This window comes from Dromiciops gliroides, chromosome 1, assembly GCF_019393635.1.
Source record: "Dromiciops gliroides isolate mDroGli1 chromosome 1, mDroGli1.pri, whole genome shotgun sequence".
Taxonomy (NCBI): Eukaryota; Metazoa; Chordata; class Mammalia; order Microbiotheria; family Microbiotheriidae; genus Dromiciops; species Dromiciops gliroides.
The window spans coordinates 89,100,673-89,122,829 of record NC_057861.1 but is presented as its reverse complement, the minus strand read 5'-3'; the positions used below and the strand labels follow the sequence as shown (position 1 = coordinate 89,122,829).

The 22,157-nt window shown below is 38.2% G+C and overlaps 1 protein-coding gene and 1 pseudogene across 1 annotated transcript in view; both read right to left on the bottom strand.

Moving 5' to 3' along the window:
• Positions 1–22,157, bottom strand: part of COL22A1 (collagen type XXII alpha 1 chain) — a 567,886-nt gene that overhangs the window by 89,015 nt on the left and 456,714 nt on the right. The window contains 4 exon segments of the mRNA XM_043991519.1: positions 2,932–2,977; positions 7,743–7,787; positions 10,850–10,903; positions 12,519–12,554. Of these exon segments, the coding sequence (XP_043847454.1) occupies positions 2,932–2,977; positions 7,743–7,787; positions 10,850–10,903; positions 12,519–12,554 (181 nt within the window).
• Positions 1,921–2,517, bottom strand: LOC122734623 (annotated as a pseudogene).

Sequence of the window (22,157 nt, the reverse complement as noted above, 5' to 3'; positions counted from 1 at the left end):
TTTTTGATCCATGTGATGAACTGAATAGGCACTGAAATCACTGCTAATAACATGAAAATTCTGTGATTCTTTGACTCTAAATCCTTCATCTTCAAATAGACCACATGATGAGAAATGTTTAGTGCTAATAACAACAGCTAATAAATTAGAGATTGAATCAATTCCTAATGATTTCTTGCCATGTCTGAAAAGGTGAAAAAAACCAAGCTTGCCAATAAAAATGAGTAAAGCTTGTGCTGAGACTTATTTCCCCACAAAATAGATAATTATCTATCAAGAGACTTTGATGGGTAGGAAGACTAAAATTTAGAGTTTGAGGATTTTAGCATTCATGAGACATTTTCAAAATGTTACACAAAGGCTTTCTTTTGACATCAGAAATCGTCCTTTAGGAAAGCATGTGGTAAGGAGCACTTTTATAACATGGCTTGCCCTAAAGCCCATGGAAGGTTTTGAGCAAGGTAAAAATATGAAAATCTGTATATGTCATGACTATGTTATGAAACCATCCATGTGTGGCCATAGATTAGGAGAATGGGATTATTTCACATGTCTTACAACATTATTTAATGAGGGCAAGGGAAGTGAGATCCTGCTATATTTCCCCACCAGTCAAACTCCATTTAGAGTATTATATTCATTCCTATTTCACCACCTTTAGTAGTCAATTGTGGCATTAGTTGTAGCAGCTAGCATTATATAACTCTTTAATGTTTGCAAAGTTATTTTATATATATATATATATATATATATATATATATACACACATAATACATACATATAAAATAACATGTGATAAAATAATGGGATTTGGCAGACGCCCAGTGTCCCACCTGAGGATTGATTTAGAATTGGTTCAATTGGGTGAGACTGAGAAACTAAGTACCTACTTATGGGTGATTGGATGGAGACCACTCCTGGCTGGCCCTGAGTGATATGTTGTTCTCAGAGGCAGTGTACTACTGACATCCAAAGAGACCACTCTCCAACCAATCTGCTTGAAGGACCTCCCCTTTTGGGGAGGGAAACAGGACACTAGGAAGTGGAGGCTTGCTTGCTGAAGCAGCCTCCTTTTCATGGAGGAACTGGCATAGCCACAGACAGAGAAAAAAGAGGGTCCCCCTCGTCATCCAGGACTTTTGGCGTGGTGAGGGACCTCATGTAGGCTGCTAGGAAAGGAAGTTTGTTTTTTTTCTCCTTGGCTATACCAATAGATCCAAGCTAGAATTTTCCATGCTATGAGGAATCTGTTCTCAATCTCTCTCTCTCTTTACTAACTTATAATATATTTTAATAAATCCTTAAAAGCCTAAACTCTTGCTGAATTTATTAGTCATTTTAGCCAGTTTCCCCCAAAACTGGGGGGGGGGCAGAATAGAACCCACAATTAGATTTTAAACAACACACAAATATAAATAGATATATGTATATATAATATATACATATGATGTATACATATACTTATGTATATGCAGTGATTATATATGTATATATGTGTGTGTATATGTATATATACATGAGTATACATATCAAGAAATACAGTTTCTTAAATATTTCCTTTTTCCTTCCTCTGTATTTGCTTTGCAATATCCCTGTTCATGTTCTCATTAAAGCCTGTCTCCCTGATGCAACAGTCTTCTGTGAGGTGTTAATACCTCAATATCCTCCTCTCCTGAAATCTATCTTCCATACTGACAGCAGACTAATCTTTATGTTTAGATCTTCATGTCATGCTTCTGCTCAAAATCAATCCATGGCTCCCTACGGCCCTACTGAATCAAATTCAAATTCACTAACATTAAAGGTCTTCCACAGTCTGGAATCACCTTGCTTTTCTAAACTTACATCAAACTTCTCCTTTCCACAATCCTCTATCCTCCACTGAAACTGAACTATTCTCTGTGGCTTGATCATGTGGTATTTTTTTTTATACACTTCAGGGATCATTTTATTAATCTTTCATAGAAAACAGGACTTTATTTGCCAGGAAGGATGATGCCATCGTACTTCTGCTGGAACCAGCGCATGGCTTCCTCTTTGCCAATTCTGTGTTTGGCCCCAGTACAGCCTGTCCCCCGCCTTTTTGTCTGCAATGCGGAAGCCTGGCCTGTCCAGCAACACACAGAAGTCCAAGCTGTAGATGTCAATGCTTGGGTTGTATTTAATATCCCCAGGTCGATATGCTCTTGGATCCCAAAGCCAAACTTGCCTGGTGTCTGAGAAGTTATTTTTCCTTAACTCATATTCTCGCACCTTTAGACTCTTCTCCAGAATCTCTTCAGCTTTGGCTCCACAGACTGCACAGTGAACTGAGATCTTCTTGTTTCTCCTGACCCCAAAAGATCTGACAGTATAGCGAGCTTTGGAGAACACTGGGTTTTGGCCTGTGAGCTGCTCCAATACTTGGGCAGCCCGGGTCAGGAGATCCCCACTCTCCCCAACACAGATGTTGAGGCAGAGCTTTCAGATGCGCAGTACCCATATGGGGTTTTCCTTTTCACCTTGATATTGTACCATGGTGGAAAACCAGAAGAGAGGAGCATGCAGTATTTTAAACCCAGATGTTTTGTATCACCTTTGTTGCCCCTTGAACTCCTACTTATCCTTTGAAATCCAACATAAATGCCAGTTCTTCCAAAAAGCCTTCAGCCCATTCTATAATAATCCTTCTCCTCCCATGGACATTGCATAAAACTTTGTTTTGCACTCTTTTAATACATGTGTCATTTTTTTACGTTACATATCATTATCTACATATAACTACTATATGCTCTTCAAGACTGTAAGCTCCCTGAGGTCAAGAAATGCCTCATCTAAAGTTAGTATCTTCATGAGCACTTATTATAGTCCTTTATCAACACAAATAGTAAGCATGAATGTTTATTAATGTTAATCAATTAAACTGAAGAATCTGAAAAAGGCTCTTACCTATCACTAAGAGGTTTAGATCCTCTGGAGACAGAAGAGGAGAGGGACCCTGCCAAAAGAAAAAGCTATAATTAGGATATTTGCAAAAGGCAGATGGTTTAAAAAAAAAACCAAAAATCAAAAAAGGAGAGAGACACACACACAGACAGAAAGAGTGAGAGAGACACAGAGAGAGACAGAGAGTGAGAGTGAGAGAGACAGAGACCACTAGAGACAGAGACAGACAGACAAAGAGACACAGAGAGACAGGACAGACAAAGAGACACAGAGACAGAGAGAGAGAGAGAGAGAGAGAGAGAGAGAGAGAGAGAGAGAGAGAGAGCCTGAGACTCATGTAGGGACACACAAGAACTTGATTATAGTTTATATTCACTTAAGAGTAATAAGGGCTGACCTGACACAGGCTGTACTAAGTAAAGCCCTGGTAGGAGAACACAAAACATGAATTTCCAAGCTAGAAATGAATGATTATAGGTACGGGTAAATCTGAGCAAAAGGTGAGGCCTGCGGGACCTCAGTTTCTAAATTCTTCTCTATAGACTTATTTATTTTGTCTACTTTCATATACATTCTTTTCTACAGAAAACCTCCTAAAAATAATAATTACCATTTTATTTCACTTTAAGGTTGGCAAAGTGTTTTGCATCTTACATTATTTCATCTTCAAAATAAGTCTGTGAGATAGGTCATATTATTTGTCCAATTTTACAGATGAGGAAACAGTGACTTAAGAGATCAAGTGACTTCCCTATGGTTATATAGTTATCAAGTGTCTGAGACAGGCTTTAAACCCAGGTCTTCCTGATTCTAAGTCCAGCAGTCCACACACTGGCTGTCCTAATTGTCTATATGCTCTCACGAAAGGTCAAAATGACCTGTTCTCATAGGATCTAGAGCTGAAAGTGAGCTTATAGGCCATGTCCAGTTCTTATTTTATAGATCAGGGCCTGAGACTCAGAGAAATTGAATAATTTCCCTAAAGTCCAGAGTGGTATTAAGTTGCGGAAGATACATAGATTTCATCCTAAGAGAAGACTTGGTGGAGAGTGGAGTGAGGGAGAGTGCAGTATTTGAAGAGTTTTCTTGGGAACGAAAGATTAGATTTGCCATAATTGACCCAAATGAGTACATTTAAGAGCAAAGAGAAAACTTAGGTTTGATGTCAGGAAAACCTTTCTAATAATTTAAGCTATATAGCAGTAGAATGGGTTGCCTTGGGAAATGATGTATTCCTCTTCATTGGATGCCCCTAAAAAATGCTGGATGACCATTTCAAAAGGTATTTTATAAGGGAAATCTTTTTTTTGTATTTAGGTTGGGCTAAATGGCCACCAGAGTCCCTTCTAACTCTGAAATACTGTGATCTTCAATCTTGTGTTCTTTTGAGTACACTATACCAATATCAGTCATGAACCCCTCAGAGTAAATATAAAGTCATTGTGCTCTCTCCCAGAGGGCTTCACATTTTAAGCCTTTTATTTTTCAGGTTCTCTGTAAAAATCCTCTATAGCCAAGGATTTATGGAGAGAAATGGACTAGTATCATAAAGGATACAAGGCACAGAGTAGTTATGTACCTATATCAGTGGAGGGAGTACTGACAATGATGACATCATAAATACATCAAAGTATCTTTTCTTCAATGGTTTTCTCTTGGTTAAAGGCATTTCAAGCAACAGTAAGCAAGTAGGAGGTGGATTTCATGTGAGCCAGAGAGAAAGAAATAGCCAAGTTTGAAAGAAAGATAACAGTTATTCAGCAGTTAGTGCTGGTGATAGCAATGATGGTTGGCCCATTCTCCACTAGGGCTGTTCCACTCAATGAATATTGTGAGGGCCAGGATGGACGTGGAGCCATAGTGTATTGGGCATGAAAGGGCATTTAAGTTAATATTCATTCATTCATTCATTCATTCATTCATTCATTCATTCATTCATTCATTCACACAGTTCAGTCAGTAAGAGCATAAGGCTAATCTTTGGGGGGAGAGTTTCTTTCTCTCTATTAGGGCTGTCCTTAATATTTGCTTTACAGGCAAATTAATATTAATATTTGCTTTACTCACACGAATCCCAGTAAACCTCTGGGACAGCCAAGTATGCCTTTTCTTAGCAATCCTGCTTTTAATCCAACTATCACTATCACCATGAAGAAATCATTTCCTATATACTTAGAGGGAAAAGTAGCATACAAGAAATTAGGTAACTGAGAACAGTAAAATTCACAAAAGCATAGATTTGTTCCTTAGCACCTAACTTCATCTTGTTTAGGGAAAGGCACAGGTTTTTTTGAAAATGCCAAACTTCTATCATACATAGTAGACTAATGAGGAGAAGAACTTGTGGTCAACAATAGGGAGGAGAACTTAAAGTAAAAGGAACTAAGTACCCCAGAAAAAGACTGGTGACAGTTGAAAAAAAATGCAATGAATCATCAAAAGTTTGAAGGAGGGCAGATACATTAAAATCTGTACTTAAATATTTTCAAAAGGTCTGTGACTTCATGGATATAGCCATTCTCTTCCAGTAATTCAGATCACAATCCCATCCACACCTTAATGGACAGTCTTCTTGAGTTGTTTGAAAAATATTTTTTAGTGTTTTGTTTTTTTTAAATCATCCTCTGGTTGTTAACCTTCTGACAATGAGATTCTCCAAGCTTAACTAGTTTGGTCCACAGAAAATATGAACTGGTATTTACTCAAAGCCATACAGCTTGGTAGGACCCACCAGAATTTGTGCTTAATTAAAATGGCCTTTGAAAACCTGGTGTAACCTACATATTTCAATAATAATAATAACGATAACAATAATAGTAATAATAACAACTAACATTTATAAAATGCTTTCTATATGCTAGGTACTGTGCTGTGATTTACAATTATTTAATTCGATCCTCAAAACAACTCTGGGAGGTAGGTGCTATTCTTTTCCCTCATTTTACGGATGGGCCAACTGAGACAAATAGAGATTAAGTGACTTACACAGGGTCACAGGGTCACACAACTACCATGTGTCTGAGGCAGGGTTTCAAATCAGGTATTCCTGATTCCACTGTGCTCTAATAAACCATTGTAGAAGGTGTTTAGTGGAAGATTAAAATACATATCCAATGGGGTTTGAATGCCAAGCTCAGGAACCTGTATTTTTTTTTTTTTTAGTGAGGCAATTGGGGTTAAGTGACTTGCCCAGGGTCACACAGCTAGTAAGTGTTAAGTGTCTGAGCCCGGATTTGAATTTTATCCTATAGACAAAACTGAGTTATTTAAAGATCTTGAACCAGGAAGTGATATGGTCAGACCTGGGCCTCAGGAACATTATTTTGGTCTGGACTGGAAAGGCAGTGATTGGTAGCAGGGAGACTGAGTAGGGAGCTATTACACCTCCAGGGAAGTTGCTATGAGGGCCTGGAAAAGGGTGATAGGAAGTAAGGGACAGCCATTAGAGATGCCATTGACATAGAACCAGTGTGACTTCGTGATGAAACAGACATGGGGGATGGTGAGGGCTAAGGAGGAGTTATGGATGACTTGGAAGTTATGAATGAAAGTAGCTATGAAGATGATGTAGCTCTCAATAAAACAGGGAAATTTGGAAAATCCCTTTAGATATATTGAATTTTAGATGCTTACGTGGTCTCCCAAAAGAGGTGTCCAGCAGGCAACTGACAAAGCAGGACTGACATTTTAGGAAAGAGATGAGGGCTACTCATAGAGCTCCAAGAAACATCTTTATATAAATGGTACTTGAACTCACAGAAGCAGAAGTGATCAACAAGGGGGAGAGTGTACAGAGAGAAGAGAAGAGGGCCTAGTACAGGACTTTTATAGGCAACTATACATAGGGAGTAGGTGATGGGCTTTGATGAAGCAAAGAAGAAAGAGAAGGAGTGGTTGAACTACCAGTAGGACAAGAAGGAGAGGAGAATTATCAAAGACAAGGGAGAAAAAGTCCATGAGAAAGGAGAAGTCAGCAGTACTGAAAGTTGAAAAGAATTGAAAGAGAATGAAGATTGAGGAGGAAAGATTATTTAAAAATTCAGCTTATTTTTCTTAGAAAAAAAAAAGGTTTGGTGGAGAAAGGAAGTGGGTTTTTATAAACTAGTGAGATTGAGAAACAGACTGGAAAGACTGAGGAGTATGTGGATAGTAAGAAGAAAGAGGAAGAGAATTCAAATGATTCTTTCTAGGAGTTTGTCATTGAAAGGACATAGGGATACAGGACTACAGTTGAAGGGGATAGAAGGATCAAATGAAAGGGTATTTTTAAGGATAGGATAGACCTAAGCATATTTTTATGTTAACAGAGGAAGAGCCAGTAGATAGAGCAAGACTGAAGATGAAAGACAGAGGGAATGGTCACTGGGCCAAATGCTTTATCGGAAATACAGAGAAATATAGCGGAATGAGTTAGGACTAGCCTCTGGAGTTAGGAAACCTATGTTTGAATCTTGGTTTTATCATTTAAATAGCTATATTAGCAGACACTGCTTTTCTAAGTCTGGTTTTTTCACATGTAAAATGAGGGAAATCATTCTTGTATTGCCTCTCTTTTACAATTATTGTGGGAAAAGTGGTTGGGAAACCATTATGGAAACAAAAATGATGATGACAACAATGATGGTGGTAATGATGATGGGTCAACGGTTATAGGTATTCATAAGCAAAAGTTCTTAAGTCTCAGACTATCCTTATTGTGACAACAAAGGTCATAATAACTTCTCATGTGAAGCAGCTTTTTTGATGGTACCTATATAAATGAAGAAAACAAGACCAGTTGGGGCTTTTAAAAAATTCAGAAAAGTAAGACAACTTACTGGTTTTCCAGGTGGTCCTCTTTCTCCTGGATTTCCAGGTAGGCCCTATAAAAAATTAACAAAGATTTTGTTATATTGGCTATACAAGGGCTATTCTTGTGTTTTGACACTTTCTTCCTCCCATGACCTTTCATATATGTTTATCACTCAAAACATTAAAGAAATGTCTGGGTTTGATGGTTGTTAAGGGGGATGTGGAGGCCTGTGGAAAGTGATACCATTCTTTCTGAATGGTATTTAGGTCAATGCACAATCACTCCAATATTTTTACTGTTCACAACAAGGAATAAATAGTCTCTGGATTAGGAAAATAAAAGTCCCCAGTGTCCTTCTTATATAATTCTGTACTTTTCTCTGACTTACGAATTTTGGCAGTTAATTAATTACTTCACTGTTTGCTAGAACCTGCCAGAGATTTCTACTGCTGGTATAGCCATCAGAAGCCCAGTCAGCTTCAAGCTCAAATGAGTTACTGCAGGAAGCAGAGGAATTTACTGAGGTTTTGACAAAGTATTTAAGAAAGATCCATATGATATCTCTGGAAAAGACAGAACTAGGCTGGATCAAATTACAATTAAATGTATTGTATTTGGAAGTAGTTGAGACACAAATAGTACTCATTCCTGGACTGATGTCAGATTTGATGGAAGTTTCTTGTGGAATAAGAGGTATTTTGGCATTATGGATGGAAAGTCTGCAGAGTTGGCCTAGCTATCTACTAAGACCAAACTCTATTGAGGGATTTTAGGTCTCATTTAGGAGGCTCTATAATGTCCTGGAGCATGACCCAATCAGAACAATGACATCTGCAAACATGGGTACGTGGAAAGCTTCACCATCTGGAGGGAGCAATTGCCTCTTACACTTGGATTCTGTGCTGGATCTCCTCCATGACAGTGATGAACACCTTTTGGGCATGACTCCCTGTTTAACATCTTGCTTGATACCAATGATTAGAGTGTTATCAAACATAATTACCTCTGTTATATCTTGCGAGAAATCTTATATATATTTTTACATGATGCATGGGAGACACCTTATTGGAGGGAAAGCCTTTAAGGTGGAGCTTTGTTCTACCAAATCAAGTTTTTTTTTTTTTAATAAGCAAAAATCATAACCATAGTGGGATCTCATATTTACTAGACATTTTATTAAATTGTATGAATGTAAAGTTTTGATTTAAGTGAAATGTTACTTGTGAAAGTCTTATTCTAGGAAGGATACTGACAAACTAGAGTGTGTCTAGAAGGAAATAAAAAAGTCAGTGAAAGCACTGAAGACTAGGTCATAGAAAGAATGACTAGTAGCACCAAGGATGGTTAGACTTAATAAGAGAAAGCTAAGCATGTGTGGTGTGGTGGGGGTGGGAGGATCGTAGCTGCATCCAGCTATTTTAAGGGATTCCAATAGGAGTTTTACCTTCTTTGGCATTGAAGGGCAAAACTAGCATGAATGGATGGAAGTTACAGGAAGGTAGTTTTTTGTCAAAGGATAATTGTTTTAAAGTCTAGAATCATTAAGGAATTAAGAGGGGTGCCTTGGTAGGTAGTCATCCCTCTAATGGGCATTCATATATTGTATCCCTTCCTTGAGCAGGCTTGACACATGTCATTAATTAGGAAATGTACTGGGAAAAGAAAAAGACAATTTCTAATAGGAACCGTGCTGAGAGGGATAGCTAGCAGAGTACGTGATTGTAAAGATCCAGTAGGGTCTCACAAGGTTAGAATGATGGGTTAAACTTAAGAATATAAAATTCAGTAGGGCAACATATAAAGTTCTCCTTTGAGAATAATAAGAAAACAAAATTTAAATAAAAAATGATAAAAAAAATTATCTAGATAACAGTTTGGGTGAGAAGAACCTAAGCATTTTGGGGGACTATAAGGTAAACAAACATGATTCAATAACAATACATGATGGCCTCAAAAATGCATATTTTTCAAGTATTAAGAGTAGCAGAACTTTCAGGAACCTTCTCTGTACATTGTCCTGGCCAGATAACATCTGGAGCCATGGCCAATTCTGGGCACCAGAATTGACAATCTGTGATTTAAGAAGAGAGTTATAAGAATAGTCACCTTTACATTATGCCTACTTTCTGCCAGACACCCACCCAGATAAGCACTTTATATATATTAACTCATTTTATCCTCACAACAAACCTGGGAGCCAAGTGCTACTATTATCCTCATTTTATAAATGGGGAAACTGAGGCAAACAGAGGTTAAGTGATTTATCCAGGGTTACACAAGCTAGTAAGTGTATGAGGCAGAATTTAAACTCGGGCCAAGGGTGCTCTATCCACTGAGCTACTGTATATAATGAAGAAAATAAGAATAGTAAGCCTATAAAAGAGGTGGGGCAAGAAGAGCTTTCATATGGAAGAGGGATTTCACTAGTTTGACACCAAAAAGTAGAACCAGGAACAATAAAGATAAGGTGGAGATAAAGGGATTGGGATCCAATGTATTAAGAAGTAGAGCCATTGGAAGGAAAATGGGCTCCCTTGAAGGCATTCAGTTTCTTATTGCAGGAAGTCTTTAGGGGGAAGCTTGATAATAGCAGGACTGGGAAATTATAGAGGAGATAGACTCAAATGACCCTTCTATATGAGGCCTTTCTTGATCCTCACTTCCCACCCCTCACTTGTTCTTATAGTCTCCATAAAAAAGATTATATGTGGCTATTTTGTATTTTTCCATGGATATACATGCTTGTGTTCCTCATTAGACTATAAGCTCTTTGAGGATAGGGACGGTTTCCTTTTTGACTTTGTTTCCCAAGTATCTAAAATAATAGTCCAGAATAGGTGCTTAATAGATGCTTATTGATTAGTTGATTGATTTAATAATGGACTTATTAGGGGTATCAATACCTTGAACTAATTGTGTGGTGAGAAAAAGCATTGAATGGGGAGTCAGGAAATCTGAGTTTGAATTTTATTTCTTCTGTTGGAACACTATCCGACCTTAAGAGTCACTTCTGCCTTCTTAGTCACAATTTACATAATGAAGGATTGGATGAGATGATGTCCATGTGGTCTCCTGAAGAGCTAATAATTTATAAATTCATGATTGTAGAAGATATCATTTGTATTTACTTACATCTTGCCCAGCTGGACCTGGTGGACCTGGGAATCCAGGTAGTCCTCGAGATCCCTGAGTAAAAGAAAAAAAAAAATACCCGCTCCAAATGTTAGGGAATGCATATACATATGCATATGTAGGGTGAGAAAATAATTATTAGTAATGAATTTCTTGAGGACCCGGGGACCCAGTGTTAGCCTTTTCTCTCCCCCTCCCCTCCCCCAACCCTCATGTCAAAGGTCAGGTTTTTGTTTTTGTTTTTGTTTTGTTTTTTTTGTTTTTGTAAGCTAGTAAGTGTCTGAGGCCGGATTTGAACTCAGGTACTCCTGAATCCTTTATCCACTGTGCCACCTAGCCGCCCCCCAGAGGCCAGTTTTTAGGAGGGAGTTCTAATCCTGGGAAGGGCATATAATAGAAATATGGAGACTCTTTGTAACTAGCTCAATGAACTGATAGGATTAAATCACACCCATATGGACTTTGACTTTGGCTCTGAGGGGGTCTCTCCCATTAGACCCAGATGTCATCACCTTACAGCTCATGTTAATGTGGACCACCCTCAAGTCATGCCAACCAATGGAATTGAATGATGCTAACCAATTAGCTTTGATCAGTGTGTAGGGACCCGCCTCTACCGAAAAGAGAAAAAAGACTGAGCCACCAGAGGCTAGCTCTCTTCTTCCCTGTACTCTCTTTTACTCTCCAAATGCCCACTCCTTGCCCTCTTGACTCAATATGCTGGGTATGTAATTGTTTAGGACTCTAAGCCTGGGACTAGTGGTGAAGTCAGGGAGACATGCGGTCAATACTTTAATAATATGTGATATTAATTAATAATAAATACTTACTGGCAAAAATGGGTACAATAACCATTAATTTATAAGCAACAATATTTTAGAAAACCTAGCCTAGTCCCCCAATAATTTATATAACACAATAGTAGTACATACACATGCACATATGCACACACACATTTGTATATTCATGGATACTTATGAGTCTCTTAGATATGAATGTAAAAAATCTTTTTTCAGTCTGTGGAACCTGAAACACAAGGCTACTTTGTCCTAATACTATTCTAGCAGACCACAACCTCCCATCATTTCATCTTTGTTTTTCAGCCTTTCTTTTAAACCTATAATCTGTTCTCACTGTTATTTTCAGTCTATCCATGCATAAGTCTTGTCTCTGGCCATTAGACTTGAACTGAGTTCAGATCCCTCTTTTCCTAAACTCAACCTTATAAACCTATAATCAGGGATTCCTTTGATTTCATCTCATTATTAGCAATGATCACATATAGATACATATATGAATATATATATGTCTATATATGGATTCGTGTATACATTTGTAAGCACACATACATACACATGCCCATACACACACTTAATGCCCAATTTTCCAGATGGAAAAACGAAACAAAACTTAGTTGTTCTGGTACCCAGGAGAACATTCAAAGACCTCTACTTTCAATAGTATCTGTTAAAATATTAAAAGAATCAGAACATATTCCATGGCAAATTAAGAGGATCCTCATGGGGGATTGATGGGAAACTTTGGAAGAGGATCACATAAACTGAGGACTATATAGGTTCAAGCTATACTTATAAAGAGAATACTTAATCAAGTATCCCAACATCTTCCTTATAGCAATCTAGCCCCGATTTAGGCACATTTTACTTACTGGTGGTCCTTTTTCTCCTGGTGGTCCAGTGGAGCCCTCGAGACAAACACAAGAATCACAAGAATGAGATATTCCTTGAAATTATGCTCAAAATTCAACTACAGACAAGACATTCAGTTTCACCTGAAGTGGAGATTAGCAAACAGATGGCCTGGGTTGGAGTTGGGGGAGAGAGAAGAGAAGACAACATACTGGGGGATGGATGTACCAGCTGAGAAGCTTGTTATCTCTATGTGGTGGGTGGCCTTTTATTTGAAAGGCAGTGGTTCGGGTTTCCAAGAATTTCATGCTTTGATGCAACTTAAGTGGAGCTAGCGTATGAATGAAATAACTAACATCGCCCATGGAATTGGGCTGGCAATGGGATCTTTCCCAAAAGGAAACAAAATTTTGGGGCACTGTAATAGTTTAATTGAATGAAGAAAGTTTGGTTGTTCACATTGAGACCATGTGAATTCATTATGATAAAAGAGCATCTTCCTCATCTTAACTTGGAGATAATGTGAGACTATATTTGGCAGTCTCTGGGCAGCTGAATAAGCAAGTGGTAGAGAAACACAATACAGCAACCAAGTCAGTGTGGCTTTTCCTGGAGCAAGAGGAAATCCTATCAGAATTTTCTCCTACCTAAATATCTTGATTTTTCCCCAATAATAGTAATAATAAAAATATGAATGGCTAATATTTCCAGAGAATGTCAAGGTTTGTCAAGTACCTTACATAATTGATTTTTGCTCAGATTCATGATTCAACATTTGTAAGGAATTTCCAATATAGAAACCCCCTCCACCATTGGAGATCGGCAACTTGTTGATAACTCAAAAGATAGTTATAAATAAGTCTTATTGGGCTGTCAAGGGGACATTGGCCAGTTAAATGACTTAATGATATTCAGAAGACAGCTTAGTATATGTCAGAAGTAGGAATTGAAAATAGGTCTTTTTTTTTTTTTTTGGTTGGGGCAATGAGGGTTAAGTGACATGCCCAGGGTCACAAAGCTAGTTAAGTGTCAAGTATTTGAGGTCAAATTTGAACTCAGGTCCTCCAGAATCCAGGGCCGGTGCTTTATCCACTGCACTACCTAGCTGCCCCTGAAAATAGGTCTTTTTTGACCCAAAGTCTAGATCTCTGTGCTCTAAAGCATTTTGCCTCCAATGGATTCATTTCATATTTATCAACTTTTGATTCAACCTTTATTAACCATAGTATATAGAAAGCTGGCCTTAAACCCAGGAAGACCTGAGTTCCATTACAGTCCCTGAAACATATTAGCTGTGTGACCCAGAGCAAGGTATTTAAGCATAGCTCTCTAAAGCTACAAATTGCAGAGAAGGTGCCAATCTTCATTAATAAAGAAAGTTTCCTTACCTGGTAGTTCTTTTTATTAATAAAACTACAGACCTAGTGCTGATCTTTTATATGCTAGATAGTCTTCTTGCTATTATGCATACAAAAGCACAAAGGAAATATTGCTATCGGTGAGCGTACATTTTACTGAGGCATGTGATGTTGAGTAAAGTAAATGCAAAGTATTTACAAAGTGATAGAAGTAACTTCAACTGGGATTAAGTATATGTGATCCTGTATAGCCTAGATTGCACTCTAACAATTCTTATTCACACTAGCAAGCCAGGTCCCCAAAGGGTAGCTCCCACATTTGCCTTTGGTACATTAAGGGTGAAGTTTAAGAGTTTATGAGAAGGTATTTTCTATAATCTTATAACTCAGAAGTTCCCACCAGTAAGGAGTCCCCAAGTGATTATTATCAGTTGATATCAATTAACCAAATAGACTTAATTGGCTTTTAGAATCAGGTTTTTACCAAGAGGCTATATAGTAAGAATAGTTTCTACAGAACATTCTAGTCTCTCTCTCTCAACCAGGGGTATACTCTCCAACAAGCACTTAAAGAAACCAAGGGAAAATGGGTTCAACCTTACAGCATATGAAGTAACAAAATTTACAGCTCTTTGAAGACCTTTGGCTGGAAGTACTTCTCCCTCTCCCTCCCCACCCTTCTTGGGGACCTTAGGGTGTTTCCCTTCAGTATTGCATAGATTTCTACTGGGCTCCTGGTAAGGCTCTGTATTTCCCTTTCCTGAGTGCATCTAGTTTGTCCTCGGCTTTCTGTGTAGATAGGCATTGCTGCCAGTCACTGTTATTTCTGGAGATGCTGCTAAGCCTCTGATGAGAAGTCCAACATTTTCAGACGTTTCAAAGTGTGAAAGATCTCCCTCTAGTCTGGCAGTTTGGAAGGGGAAAAGAAGGATGACAGCAAGGTTTTTCCCTTCCCCCACAAACAAGAGAGTCCCTCTCAGTGGCTTAATAGAACTGTTTTCTCTTGGCTCACCACTCAAATGTTGGGATCCAACCTGGCACTCTCCCTCTCAACTCTGACTACCGACCTAACTGGCTTCCTTTAAGTCCAAACTAAAATCTCCCCCACTACAGGAATATTTCTCTAACACTTCTTATTTCTAGTGCCTTCCCTCTTTTAATTATTTTCTTCTTATTCCTCTACATTGCTCATGTTGTATATATTTGTTTGCAAGTTGTCTCCCCTATCAGATTATAAATTCTCTGAGAATAGGCACTGGTTTTTTCCTCTTTTCTGTATTCTCAGGACATACTTGGAATATAGTAGATGCTTAATAAATTGATTGATTGCTTTTTTATTTTATACAAAGCCCCACAGGTATGAATGATGACTGAGTCTCCTCAATCAACCCCTTTTATAGCATCATTTCAGTTCATCCAGCTAGCAACATTCTACTGCTCAACTTGACAAACTATATTATTCACATTTATTTTGATGTCCTTTGACTGATTCAATAGACATGTTCTCATTTGACAAAGTTATCAGGGTGTAACATCTTATTAGTTAATAGACTGCCAAACTTATGTTTTTTGCCTAAAAGACAGTTTTATGGAGAACTCACAGAAGGCGAGCACTCACATGATGGTCAGAAAAAGCAATATAAGGACACTCTCAAGATCTCTCTTTTTATATATATATTTTTTATTTTAGTGAGGCAATTGGGGTTAAGTGACTTGCCCAGGGTCACACAGATAGTAAGTGTTAAGTGTCTGAGGCCAGATTTGAACTCAGGTACTCCTGACTCCAGGGCTGGTGCTCTATCCACTGCGCCACCTAGCTGCCCCTCAAGATCTCTCTTAAGAGTTTTGGAATTGATTGCATGACAGGGGAGACACTGGCACAGGACCACCCAGCATGGTGTGCCCTCATGAAAGAAGGTGCTATGCTCTGTGATGGGAGAAGAATTGAAGTAGCTGAAAAGAAACATGAGATTCGGAAATTTAGATAATTCAACCAAAATGTTCACATGGATTATTTGTGCCCCACCTGTGTTAAAGCATTCCAAGCTCCTATTGGTCTGATCACCACAGTCAGACACATTATAACTTGACTCTAACATAGTGATGCTATGTTGGTCCTCTTCAAGAACAAAGAGCAACAACCAACCAACCAACCAACCAGCTAGCCTTGGTTTTGGAAGCATTTTACAAGTATCTCATTTTATCCTTACAAGAACCCTGTAAGGTACTATTGTTGTCTCCATTTTGCAGATGAGGAAACTGAGGTATGTAGAGATTAAGTGTGTCCTACAGCTAGTAAGTATTTGGAGACTAGATATTTCTATTGGAGGAGTGATCGATTGGTCCAATAAACCACACCCTTAAATTCATAATAATTCTGTGAGTTAAATACTATAGTTATCATTATACTATGGTTCAAATATTATAGTTATTATATATGCTATAGTTATTATTATCCACATTTTACAGATAAAGAAACAGACTTAGAGGTGAAGTGACTTACTCATAATCATTCAATGAAACTGGTTAGGAAGAATCAGAAAGTAATATGTAGTCATTAGATAATAAGACTTAGGGGGAGAAAGCATCTTTGAGTTAATACTGATGACATTCTATTGGCATTGCAGTTATTGGCACTTGTGCCTTGTCTCCTCTACTACACCATAAGGTTTGTGAGTTCAAGGGCCATGTCTTCTTCGACTGTTGAGCAGCATATCCTCCATATCATGAGCACAGAGCCTTGTGCATAATAGGTACTTGCCAAGTGTTTTTTAAATCAAGTGGAAAATTTTCCTGTGTAAAAACATAACCATATAAAAGAGAGCTGAGGAGCTATAGTTTCCAATGGCGAAGAGAAGACTCACACAAATGAGATCCTTGATCCACTGCAGAAATGTTGAAGTGGGCCTTAAAAAGTTGAATGAGCAGTGGATTTAGAGAAAGGAGAACCTGAGTTCAGATCTCTCTTCTGTCACTTAGTAAGGGCTTGATCTTGGACAAATCACTTGACTTTTCTCATTTCTCTTTTGTAAAGTGAAAGGGTTGTCATAAATGGTTTCTGAAATCCCACCCATTATCTAAATTATTGATCCTTTATGCCAAGGATCTATGGTTTTATCAGCATGGGAACTCCCTGCATCAATCAGATTAAAACCCATCTAGGGGCAGCTAGGTGGAGCAGTGGATAAAGCACCGGCCCTGGATTCAGAAGGACCTGAGTTCAAATTTGACCTCAAATACTTGACACTTAACTAGCTTTGTGACCCTGGGCAAGTCACTTAACCCCCATTGCCCTGAAAAAAAAAAAAAGAATCCATCTATGGCCTACTAGTTTGGATATCAAGCTGCTTGAGGTTCAGAGAAATTAAATAATTTGCCAGAATATGGTCACATGGCTACTAAACATCCCAGGAAGGATTTGAAGTGAGCTCTTTCTCACACCATGTCCTGAACTTTATCTACTATTGTGCATTGCCTTCATAGAGGCCAATGAAATTCCATTTAACAAAAGATTTTGAGCAGCCCTTGGAAATAACTATGCCTTTATCTGTGTGTGGTTCAGTGGAAAATACATTGAATTTAGAATCAAAGAAAATGTGAGTTCAAGTTCTGATGCTCCCACTCACTAGCTTGGGCAAGCGATTGCCCTTTTCCAGCTCAGCTTCCTGTAAAAGGAATGGATTGGATTGGATGACCTTTGAGCATTCTTCTAGTTCTAAATGATTTTAAAATGGAGATTCCATTCTTTTTAGGAAGCTGCTTAGAATTCGCCTTCTTTAACACTCAAAAGGAATTTCTTGAATGCCTATTGTGTGTTAAGTTATATGGTAGAAGTATAAGACAAGTCTCTTGCCCTTCAGGAGCTTACAAATATGTTAAAGAGATACATGACAAGATAAATAAATATAGAGGGCCATCTAGACTAAGTGACCAGTTCAGAGAAAGAGAAGAGATCAGAGTACAGAGGGAGAAACCAAGGTTTTCCAGTTCTTCCTTGGTGATCCTGACATATTCTCATACTCAAGTTTGGGGAAGAGAGAATCCAGCTCAAAGTAAGTTGGTCAGGAAGGCTTTTATCAAGGAAGAAAGATTTCAGCTAGTGAGAGGAACAAGGATGGAGTAGGAAGAAACCAAATTTGAAACATCTCACTCTGTATACAAAGATAAGGTCAAAATAGGTACATGATTTAGACATAAAGGATGATAACATAAGCAAATTAGGAGAGCAAGGAATAGTTTACCTCTCAGATCTATAGAGACGGGAAGAATTTATGACCAAACAAATGGAAAGCAAGAAAACAAACTGTCTTAATAACTATTATCCAGTCAGATGTAATGGGGCAGAGGTTGGCAGATAGAATCAAAGCAATCTGACTTCCTTCCCCACAGCAAAAACCACCAGAATCTATGAGAAGCCATTTGGAGAATTCTACATTAAGGAGAAAATGAATGTCTTTTGTTGTTGTTGTTGTTTTTGTTTTTGTTTTTTTAAGTGAGGCAATTGGGGTTAAGTGACTTGCCCAGGGTGACACAGCTAGTAAGTGTTAAGTGTCTGAGGCTGGATTTGAACTCAGGTACTCCTGAATCCAGGGCTGGTGCTTTATCCACTGCGCCACCTAGCGGCCCCGAAAATGAGTGTCTTTGAATAAGTATCTGCTGGGAGAAATTGCACTGGAAATCTCAAAATCCTGTAATCAGGAGATGTTTGGAAAGTCTTTCTATAATAATAATTCATTTTTTTTAGCACTTTGTAATTTAAAATGCGCTTTTTTCTTCAAAAAAAAGTAACTTGGCACATAAGTGGCACAAATATCAATAGTTTTTTTTTTTTTTAAAAAAAAACAGATGAGGAAAATAAGACTGAGGCAAGATAGGATGAGTGAGACTGGACCTATGATTTCAATGTTATAGGGAGCTCCTGGTGAGCAAAATCCTTCAACAACTTCTCAGCAACTTAGAATCTTAAGGAATTGCCTAGGGGTACTGAGAATTTAAGTGACTTGTCCATTTGAGACCCTGCCAGTATGTGTCAGAGATGCTTTGGGGCCTTCTGCCTCAAAGACCAGAGCTTTGCATTTTAAACCAAAATCCCTCTGCACTCTTCCATTTTCTCTTTTTGCTCTCCTTCCCCATCTCCCTCACCTTATCTCGTCTTTGAACCTTTTTTCTATCTTAAATTCGTGGGACACAGAGGCTCCAGCCAGCAGCCAGAGAAAGGACATGTGGAAATCTGATAACTAAAGCCCAAGTTGAAGTTCAATAAGTCTGAGCAGTGGAAATATACCAAAACAAGATGAGATTTAAAGCCTCTGGGGTGGACTTGGCAAATTGCTTTTCAGCTGGTCTTTCTTTGAGAGGAGTGTTTCAAAAGCGATTTACAGTAGTCTTTTTACTGTAAGGTATAATTAATTGTCTCCCCCTTTAATGAGACTAAACTTTATGCTGGGTGGATCCACAGATAACCCAGCTTAGGCTATGTAAATGTATAAAATCACGGTATTTGATTTCACAATGACAGTATAGAAAGATGGTATGGTACAATGGAACAGTAACTCTGTATAGAAAGGATTCTTAACCTGGGGTCTCCAAAGCGGTCCATGGATAGATTTCAGGGAGTCCGTGAACACAGTATTTCTTTCAATTATGAATTTAAAAGAAAATATTATTCTGAAAATTCTTCGCCAAAAGGGTCCTTGGGGTGAGATTTTGCCTACCCCTTAAATCTATGGTAATGATCAGTTTATAGACTACAAACTGTGATTTAGTATGTTTAGGTATTCTTCAGTAGCTTAAGCAAATAGTAATGAAGGAAATAAGAGATACTAGTAGAGCAAATTCAAATGCTATATTGGCATCCGGTCTAGAAGCCATCTAAGTGACGTTCATCTATTTGGCTAGTAACTATCTGCACGGTGGATTTTAATGCCACCTTCATAGCCAGCAACCAAAGAGGCAGCATCTTAGGTGGAAAAATGAAATCCAAGGGGTTGTCCACTTGGATGATGAAAGACTGATGGTTTCATTTTTTCTACTTCCAAACTTATTGTCCATGTACCACTCAGAGTTGGTTTAATTTGTGGGAGGAGTTATTATGTATAAATATCCATGGATCCTGAGGCTCAGGGTTTTTGGGTCCTAGACCTGAAACTGGTTTTATTGTGAGACAGGATCCCTTTTTCAATAAACCTATTTTCTTTGGCTTGGAGACAGTTTTTTTCTTTGTTTGACCCTGAGACTTAGAAATTTTTGCATCATTGAGACAAAGAACGGTTAAGAACCTCTGATGAATAGAGAGAAGACCCAGGTTCAGGCCCTAGTTCACATGGTGTGACCTTTGGAAAGATAATTAGGAGCACAGTATTTAGGGCTGGAAGGGACATTAGAAGTTGTTGAGTCCAAACCCGTTATTGTTGAGGCCAAGAGAATATAGAATTGGACAATAGAATTGTTCAAGTTTCCACATGCAGTGAGTGAAAGAGCTGTGACTCCAACCAAGGTTTGACTCCAAATCTAATGGCTTTCCCCTATGACAGGCCGCCATTTCCTGGCAGCCCTAAAATCAATAACCACTCATCCCAGTAGATCTGTTGCTGGGACATTATCTCTTTGAAATTCAGTCATCTCATCTGTCAAATTGGAATAATGATTATGCCTAACTTAAAGCATCTTATAAACTTTATATTATCTATGAAAACGTAAGCTGTTGTTGATGTTGTTACTTCAAGAATCTTTAATTCCTTCTAGTGCTCAGCACCACTTTCTACCTAAGTCCTTTCCTGATTCTTCCACGTTCTGGGGCCTCCCCATGCAAATTACCTTGTGCTTATTTGTATATACACATTTATATGTACATATATTCTTTTCCCAGATAATATAAACTCTAGAAAGACTGTTGTCTTGTTCACTTTGGCCTCAATACTCCCCGTAACTAGCACAGTGCCTTGTCACTAAGTATATGCTTATTGAGCTATTGATTACCATATCTGGTGTGTGGTATGCTAAGGCACAGGGCCCTTGATGCACCTACTGGGATGAGATGGGATGCTCATCCCTGAGAGTCAAAAGATCCAGGGTACACTGAATGTTCAATGGATGCTTTGCCTTGGATCCATCCATTTGCCTGATTCTAGCATCTTATTGACTTTCTGACTCAGCCCTTACAGTTTCTGATTTCCTTGAGTCATTTAAAGTTTGAATCACAGAAGCTTAGATTAGGAAGTGACATCAGAGATCACATAGTCCCATGCATAGCTGAACAGGCATCTTTACCATAACATCCTTGAAGGCAAGTCATCTGCTTGATGACCTCTGGTAATAAGGAAACACATTAATTCCCAAGGCAACTCTTACAGTCATGATGTGTTTTTTCTTTATACTGAGTTGAAGCCAACCTCTTCCAATTCAATCATTGTTTCTAGTTCTGTCCTTCAGGACCAAGAAGGAAAAAAAGAATCTGACCTTTCTTCCATGTGGCAAGTATGTCAATCTCTTCCTGAATCTTTCTTTTGCCAGTTTAAATGTCTCCAGTTTCTTGAGATTTCACTAGTCCTAAGTTGACTCTCTATTCCTGGCATCATAACACTAAGCTAGCCATATCATGTTCACTTTTAGCCCTAGCATCTGTACTTCCTTCCTGACTTTCCCTCTGCCTGCATCCTTAACATTATCCATCACTCAGATCAGCTGGAGTACTGCCTACCCAGCTGGGATGATGCTGCCCTCTGCTGGCCACCACAAAACGTGCTAATCAAAGAAGTAAATCATTCATTTGGCCTCCTTCCTCAAACAGGTTCATATCAGGCACCATTATATATAGATGTTATCTACCAATTGTGTCTATTAGCTCATATATCTACAGGCTTCAAGGTTTACAAAGTAATTTCTTCATAATAACTCTATGCTGTAGGTAGTATAAGAATGATCTTGCCTTTTCTACAGACAAAGAAACCATGTAGCTCAAATACCAACAACTCCAATTCAAAGTTGGCTCTGAAACCCCAATTCTTAGTGATGTCTTCTCTGGAAAATACTTTGTATATGTTATGTATTTATTTATCAGTGAACTTGTTGCTTCCCCTAAATAGAAAGCAAGTTTTCTGAGAGAGAGGACTGTTTTGATTTTGTCTGTATCCCCAGCATATAGAATTCTATGATTTAGTAGGCACCTAATAAATCCTTGTTGAGTGAATGAAAATTAAGTGAATTAATCAATTATGGAAATGTTTATTTTACTTCATAACTTTAAAAATACATTAAAAATAATGAAAAATAAATAAAATAAAACAAATAAAATGAATGAAT